The sequence below is a fragment of the Carassius gibelio genome, chromosome A1 (genome assembly GCF_023724105.1).
Source record: "Carassius gibelio isolate Cgi1373 ecotype wild population from Czech Republic chromosome A1, carGib1.2-hapl.c, whole genome shotgun sequence".
In the NCBI taxonomy this organism is placed as follows: Eukaryota; Metazoa; Chordata; class Actinopteri; order Cypriniformes; family Cyprinidae; genus Carassius; species Carassius gibelio.
In genome coordinates this window covers 9,887,325-9,898,239 of record NC_068371.1, presented here as the reverse complement: position 1 = coordinate 9,898,239, position 10,915 = coordinate 9,887,325, and the positions used below count along the sequence as shown (strand labels likewise).

Below are 10,915 nucleotides of genomic sequence, written 5' to 3'. Positions count from 1 at the left end.
CTGATGCTAACAGTCTAGCTAAAAAGCTTGCTGGTGCTAAGTTGAGGTAATTTCTTGGGGGGTATGTGGGTGGGCATGTGATGTTCAGAAAATGGGAACTACAGTAATTATCAAAGTGGAAAGTGATGCTCTCTGGGGGCATTTGGCCAGGGGTGTTTTTAGACCACAGACAAGGTTTCAGAAGAAAAAAACTTCTTAACTGTCATATACAGTTGCATCTCAATAAATTAGAATGTCATGAAAAATTTTAATTTATTTCAGTAATCAACTCAAATTGGGAAACTTGTATATTAAATCAATTCAGTACACACAGACTGAAGTATTCTTTGGTTCTTTTAACTGTGATGACTGTGAAGACTTAAACTACTTCAGTCTGTGTGCATTTAATTTATTAAATACAAAAGTTAAAAAATTTGAGTTGAATTACTGAAATAAATGAGCTTGAGGAGAGCTTGAGCCGGAGATATAGTTCTCTATGCATTTTACATATTATAGCTTCCCGATCGCTACGTCATCCCGCCCGTGATGTTATGCCCTTCCACTGGACAGATTGGAATCGATATTCAGAATCAGTCTCGCAAAAGGCATTCCCCAAAGCATTCGACGCATCGTCTGGTTCCCTCAAGGAATTAGGGTTACATTCGTAACATTGGGACTATTTTCATGATTAGCACTACAGCAAACACATTTTAACCATGTGTAAACAAAAACATAACCTAATAAGTTGCAATTAATGTTAAAATGTGTTTCAAATATAAAGTAGGTATTATTAACCATTGTACTCTTAGTAATTTTATAAATTTTGTATCGTTTCATACATATCGGTATCGATATTGACGATCCTGGCCATTAAAAGTATCGGTATCATATTAAAAACAAAAAAAGTGATATTGCCCATCCCTACTATGAGGACCACATCGCCTTGATGACCATCAGACGTCAGTCTGACGTTGGATTCTGACGTCAACAAGATTTTCATTTTCATTAGCTGACTTCCTGTTGGGCAGAGCCCACGACATGCAATACGAAAGTTGTTCGGCACAATGAGATCTGTAAGTGTTCTGAGTTATATATGAATACGTGCAAGTTTCTGACTGTGTTCCAGGGGTCGCCGTAGAGCCCCTGTGCCATGCCCAGGTCCCAGCCTCTGCGTTCTCCTAATGGCCACAGATTCTAAGGTGTGTGCGAATTTTTGAATTAAAAAAAAAAAAGTATATTTCTTCCTCAAATATTATATTTATTTCTTAATATTCCTATACTATTGCCAAAGTCCTTTAAACACCTAGATTGAATTATTCTTCCCTTTCTATGGAATTATAAGAGTCACAGTATCAAAAAAGTTATTCTTAATCTTTGATAATCTTTGTAGACCCAAGGGGGGTTTGGCCCTTCCAGGATTTTCACCTTTATTACTGGTCCGCTGTTGCCCCAGATTCATGCCTTCTTATGATCTTGGAGCAGTGCTACTCTCCCCAGTGATATTAGACCAAGCAGCAGTTAGTAGTGTTGTCATAAAGAGTTAGTTACGCGTTTGGAGATAGTAAAGAGAATACCTTAAGATAAAATCAATCTCTCTCTTAATTCCAATTGGATTTAACCCATCATTCCCCCCTTCAAGGTTGTATACAACCTTTACTCTGGAAGGTATTGGGTATATGCACTGTCAAGGACCTTTATCTTGATGGGGCTTTAGCTTCCTTTATGCAATTAGAACAGAAATATAACCTCCCCAAAAAACAAAAATTCAGATTTTTACAAATAAGGAATTACTTTCTCTGGACAAGGTCCCTTCCTCAGTCATTGATGATTGTCTAATACAGTTCAGGGGAAACAAATGTCAGCCATCTTTAATTTATGGAAGGTTACTAGCAGTTACTTCCCCTTCTACAGAGATGATCAGAGAGGAATGGGAGCGAGAGATTGGAGATGGAATCACTGAGGAGGTTTGGCAGAGCGGCTTGGAGGATACTGATAAATAATCGATCAAGACTATGCCTCATTCAATTTAGGTTCTACATAGATTACACTTCTCTAAAAAGAAATTACAAAGGATTTTCCTCAATGTCTCTCCTATTTGTGATAAATGTAAATCAGAGGGTGCTGACTTGGCTCATAGTTTTGTTTTCTTTCATAAAATACAGGGATTCTGGTGTATTTAAGTGCTTAAGGTATTTAAAGTGCTTTCAGATATGCTTAATGTAAACTTGGCTCCAGACCGTGTTTATTATATTAGGACATTCTAATTATAGATGTTCATTGAACAGTGCTCAACAGAAACGTCTTACGTATTGTTTGATAACGGCCAAGAAACTGTTATTACTGTTCTGGAAAAAGGTTAATCCTCCAGCTGTTAAAATATGGCTTGAGAAACTGATATCTACTCTGCACTTGGAACGGACCAGATATCTTTTAAAAGGTATTGGACAATATCACAAGATTTGGGACCCTTTCTTCTGTTACCTCAAAAGTAATTGTATTCCTTAATTCAGTGTATTGTAACTTAAAAATTATTTTGAATGTTACTGTATTGTATATTAACAGGCTGGGGAAGGGGTGTTACATTTAAGTTTTTTTTTTTTTTTGCATATAAGAAAATTGATCCTGTATCATGTGATCATTCTCAGATTATTCGATAACTGAATAATAATAATAATAATAAAGAATGATTGGGAAAGTAACATTTAAACAGCCTTCTTTCTGTACTGACTTCATTCACATGCTTGTTTGCTAAACTAGGGTGACCAAACGTGCCGTTTTCCCAGGACACGTCATGGCAAGGATTTCTATATTGCCTAAAAAATCCATGTTTTGGCTTTGTTTGCACTGCGCAGACCAATTGTTGAATGACAAAGTAGCCTGTCGTGAGAGCTCCAGACAGCAGACGGCTTCTTGTGCTTTTGAATCACTCTCACATTACTTTGATGTCATACACCGATCGGTATGCTCAGTGCTGCTTCAAGTCGAACACTACATGTGCTGGTCATATAATTAGAATATCATCAAAAGTTGATTTATTTCACTAACTACATTCAAAAAGTGAAACTTGTATATTATATTCATTCATTACACACAGACTGATATATTTCAAATGTTTATTTATTTTAATTTTGAGGATTATAACTAACAACTAAGGAAATCCCAAATTCACTAACTCAGAAAATTAGTATATTGTGAAGCGGTTATTGAAGACACCTGGTGCCACACTCTAATCAGCTAATTAACTCAAAACACATGCAATGTCCTTTAAATGGTCTCTCAGTCCAATTCTGTAGGCTACACAATCATGGGGAAGACTGCTGACTTCAAAGTTGTCCAAAAGACGACCACTGACACCTTGCACAAGGAGGGCAAGACACAAAAGGTCATTGCAAAAGAGGCTGGCTGTTCACAGAGGTCTGTGTCCAAGCACATTAATAGAGAGTTAAAGGGAAGGAAAAGATGTGGTAGAAAAAAAGTGTACAAGCAATAGTGATAACCGCACCCTAGAGAGCATTGCGAAACAAAACCCATTCAAAAATGTGGGAGAGATTCCCAAAGAGTGGACTGAAGCTGGAGTCAGTGCTTCAAGAACCACTACACACAGACGTATGCAAGACATGGGTTTCAGCTGTCGCATTCCTTGTGTCAATCCACTCTTGAACAACAGACAGCGTCAGACGTGTCTCGCTTCAAAAAGGACTGGACTGATGCTGAGTGGTCCAAAGTTATGTTCTCTGATGAGAGTAAATTTTGCATTTCCTTTGGAAATCAGGGTCCCAGAGTCTGGAGGAAGAGAGGAGAGGCACACAATCCACGTTGCTTGAGGTCCAGGGTAAAGTTTCCACAGTCAGTGATGGTTTGGAGTGCCATGTCATCTGCTGGTGTTGGTCCACTGTGTTTTCTGAGGTCCAAGGTCAACACTGCCATATACCAGGAAGTTTTAGAGCACTTCATGCTTCCTGCTGCTGACCAACTTTATTGAGATGCAGAAATCATTTTCTGACAGGACTTGGCACCTGCACACAGTGCCAAAGCTACCAGTACCTGGTTTAAGGACCATGGTATCCCTGTTCTTAATTGGCCAGCAAACCCGCCTGACCTTAACCCCATAGAAAATGTGTGTATTTATGTCCTATTTAAAAGACACCAAAGGACATTTGTTGAAAGCTATAGAAATGTGGGTTTATCTTTTAAATAACCTGCCTGGAACAAATAAGCATTAACATAAAAAAAATATTAGTAACTCGTCTTAATAATTAATACCTTGTGAAAAAATTCTTCTCTCTTAAGACTCCAAATCTATTCAGATAATTAAGGAATATTAAAATATTGTACAAGCAATCTGTATAGTATTGTAATGTCTGCCACTGATCTGAAGAATCACACTCAGTCTTGGGGTTTTGTTTCCAGAGGAGACACTTTATTTCAAAGAGAATAAAGCCAAGAGTTCTCTGCAGAGAAGATCTCTCGATTGTTATTCGGCTTCTACTTTTATATAGTTTTTCTGTTTATACAGGGTAAGGCTTGTTCTATACAGTTCTTAAAGTTTTCCTTATGCATACAATTAGAATCCTCCTTAGAGAGAAGGGGCCCCCAAGACTTTTTATCGTAAAGAACAAGGCCCACTTGTATGTTTCTGAGGGTCTGTACATTTTCTGCTATGCAGGCTTTTTACACCCACAGGCCTATATTATTATAATGGAATAATAACTGGGTATATAAATGGCTAGATTACCCTTTATTATACTTGATTAATTCATATTTTGATCAATAAAAATCTTCGACAGTATCAACAAACGTGACGTGACTGGAGTACTGAATTGCAGATATGAGCTAACATGGAGTCCATTCAATATGGAGCAGATTCACGATTCATGTGGATTGGTGTCAAAAGCACTGCAGCCAGAAAAGTTTGATCAAGTACAGGCAGCCCAGAGCTATTGGTGGGACCCTCCCTGAGGCCTCTGCCATTTTAATCAAATACATGATAAAATATCTAGGTTATTATACTGTAAAGAAAAGTTCGCATTATTTTGTGCAAAAAACTAACAAAAAAACCTGACGAGCAACATTGGCATGAGTTTGGGGTGGGGCTTTCTTTTTGGCCAGCCAATGGAAAATGGGGGATTATTTGGAAAACAGGAAAATTCCATTTAGCAGTGGTGCAGAAATTGCACATTGCAGACACTTTTTCTGGTACTGGGAGAGGACAACGTCTAAAGGTGAATTTTTTGTTTGTTTGTTTTTGTTTTGTTTTTTTGAGAAAATTTGTATATCATTTGCATAAGACAAATTAATTTTGCTTTGCTTATGTATATTATGAACTAATGCAAATAGAAGCATAAAAAGTTTAATAACATTCCTTAAAATGCTTGACCAAACTCTCAGATGCCACTGTGCTTATAATCATAACAATTTATTTATATGATTTCCACATATTTTCAATGCATTTTACATGGAAGAGGTCTTTTGATGATTTTTTCTCCAGGGTCAGAAAAACACATTAGCCATCTGAAGGTTTACACAAAATAACAACTGATTATTACACAGTTTTACATTGCAAAAGATTTCATCCTCCAACATCTATTCCACTGACTTTGCAGGGTGATAATCAAGGATGACATTGTCATGATTGTCGGATGTTGTATCCTAGATGGCTGGTTTTTAAGTGTCACTTATAAAGCTAAATTAATTTCATGGTGCATGGATAAAAATATTGCTCTGTATTCTTATATATCTTGTGATGACATAGTCGTATATTATCTAATTTTAGCCACTTGTATAGAATATGCATCTTCTCTTGTCAGCAAGTCTTTTTTAGTTTGCATGACAAAACAGGAATAATTGCACTGTTCAAGAGATCAACACACACACTCAGCCCTTACAAAAAACTACTGTGGTTGTACTATGGTATCAAATGGTAATACAACAATACTTGGTTCTATACCATGCTATTTTATGATTTCCATAATCCTGTACTATAGAAATTGCATGGTCATCCAAGATACTTCAAAAATCCCATGGCACCATGTTCAAAAACATGGTAAAAAAAATTCAAGTGAAGACAAACATACTGTCTCTTTCCCGAAACTATAAACACACACTTCCTAATAGCCTCACTCTCAAACAGATCTTCCCTCCTAACACACAAACAATCACACACATAAACACATATTAGAGCACATTAGGAATGAGCAGGTGGCTGTAGCATTCCATATTGACACATTCCATACTCTAGACTATCAATGATAACTATAATCTATATGTCATATATACACTATTCTTTCCAGCATCTTATTATGTATTCTGTCTATTTGGGCAGGGTGGGATTTGTCAATGCAAGAACTACATTGCACAGTCAAACATTCACACACATTGACAACAATAACAACAGCAGCAGCAACAACAATAATAACATACATAAAGATTACAATATACCACTTTTAAGTCTTTAAGGTACAATATAACTTTTTTAAAGCATTTCTTCATTATACTTCAAAGACCAAAGACAAAAAAAAAAAAATTCAGTTTCAAGGTCATAAATGGGACTGTGCTCTTCATATTTATTTAGTCCAAACCAAGTGTTTTTCAGTAACTTGTACAGCTGAAGACCACAAAGTGAAATTTAAAGTTCCCCTTTACATGTGGACAAGCTCATAGCAGAGATCAATACAGAACAGAACAATACAGCTTCCTAACATCATAAAAGAGAATATGATGTACCTTTACTGCTCTTGGCACTGCCATCAAAATAAATATTCATTGATATTCAACCCTCAACCCACATAGTACACACATATATACACATACTCATAAACATTAGCATTTCTCTGCTTAAATTATATTTAGAAATCCTGTCACATAGTCTTTCTTAAAACTGTGCTTATCTCTGGAAGCAGCATGACAGCAGGTCACATTTGCAGGCCAGAATATGTACTTGCAGTATCTACTCTGGCCACTAGAGGAAAGGCTGGTGAAGAATGAAAGGGGCTTGATGTTTGTCAATAGTTATATCTTAGGCTTTTTCTCAGAGATGCTCAATTGTAGTATGACTTTTAAACATGTTGGAATGGAGTTTCACCCTATTTTGCCTTATTGGCTTAAAAAAGCTCATGTTTCACACTCCTAATGGATACCTCATTGGTCATCTCATATACCTCTTTGTTTTTAATCTAGCATGGCCTCCAACTGGTCCGCAAGATCATCAAACATGCTGCCAATATCATCAAGAATGTTGACTGTGCTCTTGTTGTCCACAATGGTGCTGAGAAGGAAAAAAAAAGAGAAATCAGAATAGACAGAATGGAAGAGATTTCAACAAATAACATAATTTGCAAAAGAAAGTTTGTTTAAGTATCAGAAATATCTACTTATGTACCTGTCATCTTTCTTAATCTTCTCCTCCACCACTTCTAGAGCAGCAGCCAAGGATGCACTGGTCTCCTCCAGTCTGAGTTGTACCATGTCCCCTGAAGCAGATCCCTCAGTTTCAGCAACCTTCAATAACCCTTGGCTTTCCACCTCTGTCTGTCTTCTATCTCCATCTTGTGGTTCACCCTCTACTTGTGTCTGTCTGGCTACACCTACCTTCCTCCCGCTCATTACCACTGGTCCTGCTCCCTCCCCTATCTCTGAAATCAGGCCTTGTTCATCTTGAAATGTTGAATCCACCTGGATCAGACCTGTCCTTTCCATTCTAGCAATTCCAACTTCCTCTACTCTTTCTTGCTTTCTAACATCATCTTCCTCTCTCTGTTTTTCTACTTCTCTCAGCTTCTTTTGTACATCCACTCCAGACAGTTCCACTTCCAGAGGGCTTGGGATGTCAACTGAGAGACCAGCCATGGAAGACCTTGGGGGCTTCACTGGAGCTGAGCCTGAACCTGGTGTAGATGGTGTTTGTGGAGTTTGGGGAGTCTGAGGTGTCTGTGGGCTCTGAGCTGGAGACGTTGCTGCATGTGGGGAAAGCATGGTCCCATCCAGTGGTTTTGGGATGAGTGGACTCAAAATCTGTGATGTATGCTCCAGTTGCTCAGTTGGAATGGGGATGAAGGAGGCACTGGATGGGCTGAGAACATCTGTCTGAGGAGAGCCGGGAGTTCCGATGGTATGGATTTGCTTGATTTTCACTGGTTTGGGCAGTATAGGAGGCGGACTTGGCTTGGGAGATACTGGAGGAGGGACTTTCTTAACCTCAACTATAAAGAAACAAAGAAACCATAATATACAACTTGTCCAAATCATTTCAGAAAAAGTTATTTTACCACATTAACCAAAAATCAGGAAATCCTCTGTTGCTATCTAGCCATATAAATACAAGATACAAACTAAGCAGAGACCTGGTTTCATTGAGAAACTGTCTAAAAATACTAATGAATTTCATCCATGTATGAATGTCTATGTTGGTTTGCTAGGCTGGTTTATGCTTGCTTGCGTGTTTGCTACAGATAGACCGGTTTGCAGGACAGAGTGAGATAATATGATAAATTTAATAACCCAATAGATTACATTGTTACCTGGGCTATGTTGACCTTCTGGTCCAGGTAAGGGAACCCTCCTTGTAGGAGTTGGGGGATCAGGTTTTCCAAGGGCCATTGCTGGTTTTGGTGAAACTGGGGGTTTCATTTGTCTGGGAAGAGAACCAAGGCCATCATGTTGCAATTCTTCCTCCCTACCACCATCTCCAACACAAGTTTCAGACACAGGCCTTCTCCGAAAGTTCTCTGGCCCATCTCCATCAATGCCATTGCTCTGTGGTGGAGCCAATACTTTGGGTCTTCGCTTTATAGTACTTGTTTCTGTCAGATTAAAATGTTCAACATCTGAGTAATGTGGTGGTCGTGGTCTTCTCAAAGTTGCTGTGGCATCCATCCGTGACCACTCCTCTTGTGGCAGAGAGGAAACTCCACCTTCCAGATGAGTGATCATGGAACGTGGGCGTGGTTCAGGGGTCTGTTTAACTGGTTGGGTTTCACAAGGTGCTGGTCTAAGATGTGTGGGATCCTGCATGGATTGGCGCATCTCTGCCTCTTGTAGATCATCATCAGGCTGCTTATGAGATTCATAAAATTCACTGATTGTGCGGCGGCGACTATCTGCGTCGGAATCCAGAACTTCACGGTTCTGCCGCAGGAGGTTATGGCTTGCCTGGAAACAGGTAAAACATCAAAACCCAGCTGTGCATCAGTACTCACTATTCAAAAATGTTAATGCAGTGCATAGTTCACAGTTACTTTGTCTACCCAGTTACATGGTGTATGCATCAGAAAAAATATGGAAGCTCAAGTATTAATCTAAACAGAACATTTTCATTTGTAATTTTTTTGCAGTGCATTGTTAGATCAATTGTATATGCTTAAACAAGCATTGGGCCATTCAGCATAAGTCATGGTAGCTTATAACAATGACTAAAACTGTTTAATTACCTGCAGATAACCACTTCCTTTACCACTGCTTCCGAGATTGGACATTTCAAGCATGGCTGCAATGTCTCTTACACTGCCCCCAGATGAAGTTTTTTCTGAGGCAATGCCACAGTCGCTACGTCTACGCTCCCTATATGTCACATTGAGTAACAAATTGTTAGCCCTATTTTCGCTAAACCTTGAATCATCAGTCACAGTCTCGTCAGTCAGGTTACCAGTGGAAATGGAAGAGCATGAACGTTTTGGAGGAGTTGGAGGACGAATCCGTCTGCGCGGCCGAGCTGTAGCGAATGACTGACTGCGATTGACGCTGTTGATGTCAAGGGTTTCACTAGAGGCTCTTGAAGAGCTGCTGGAAGTAACCCTATGTCCACCTAGTGTGGCGTATTTCACAGAGGAGTCTGGCATGGGTAAGTCACGGCCAGCATCAGTAGCAGTAGACTGTCCAGGTCTTGGCTGGGGCTGAGTTTGACCATTGCCCACTTTGGTTTCCCCTTCAGATGGTAGGGAAAGTAACGGGACAGTACGAGCATGAGCATGTGAACGGGGAGAGTCACAAGGCCCTCTGGTCCTGCTGTGTGTTTTTAGCAGGGAGGAAGGAATGTGTGAAGGAGAATTTGAAGCAGAAGATGAAGTTCTGCCCTTAGTAGGGGTTTGTGGAGGTGTTGGGATGTGACTCTCAATTGAACTGGGTTTCTTCAGAGGAGGGGGCGCATTAGCTCTTTGTATGCCCCGCCCTTGGGTGCTGTGCCTGGGAGAGCTACGCCCCTCCGTTCTTTTACGTATATGAACAGAGGAGACAGAGTTCTCATCTGGTTCTGTGCTGGTTTCTATTGACGGTTTTGAATCTGTGCTTCCTTCTAACTGGCTCTCCTTGGTGGGAATGTATGCTTCTGGAGATTTGATGGCTAACATCAACTTCTTCTGGTGTCCTTGGTGGAAAAGAAAAAGCAGAGGTGGACAGTTATTATTTTTGTTTGTTAGGTTTAACCTGTAAGTGTCTCCCTGCTGAAAGGACCAGCATGAATTATTGAAACAGCATCCATTGCACCTGGTTCATTGGTGACATTGACAAGTTTCAGGCCTGATTGGGGTTTAAAGGGCTCATATGAACCGATTTCATGTTTTCCTTTGTCTTTGGAGTGTTCCACATATCTACGTCACTGTGTGGGAAGATCTGCATAATACTGTCCAAATGAATGCCGTCGCCCCCATGTCGTGGAGACACTGTGTGTTTCATTATGAAATCTAAAATACTTTGCTTAGCCTTTCAAAAGAGTTTTATTTACAACACATTTCAGTAACATACTTGAGGTATTCGGCCAATCAGATAGCTGACCAATCAGAGCACACCACGCTTTTCAGAACAATGAGTTTTGTAAAATCGATGCATTTCAGAGAGGCAGGGCATAGAAGTGCAACAACAATGTACAGTATGTGGGAAACAATGTGTTTTTAACCCTAAACCATGTGAATACATTGCATTACACCAAATACACAAAATATTTTCA

At 39.4% G+C, this 10,915-nt stretch overlaps 1 protein-coding gene across 2 annotated transcripts in view; it reads right to left on the bottom strand.

The window, feature by feature from the left end:
* Positions 1-5,376: 5,376 nt before the first annotated feature.
* Positions 5,377-10,915, bottom strand: part of LOC127987781 (caskin-1-like) — a 47,777-nt gene continuing 42,238 nt past the window's right edge. Inside the window, exons 19-22 of one of the 2 annotated variants that reach the window (XM_052590178.1) lie at positions 9,405-10,336; positions 8,496-9,126; positions 7,358-8,177; positions 5,377-7,243 (exon numbers count right to left, since the gene is read on the bottom strand). In XM_052590178.1, the coding sequence (XP_052446138.1) occupies positions 7,147-7,243; positions 7,358-8,177; positions 8,496-9,126; positions 9,405-10,336 (2,480 nt within the window). In that variant the 3' untranslated portion in view covers positions 5,377-7,146. Of the gene's footprint in view, positions 7,244-7,357; positions 8,178-8,495; positions 9,127-9,404; positions 10,341-10,915 lie in introns of both variants that reach the window. The other variant, XM_052590254.1, reaches the window with a different exon arrangement.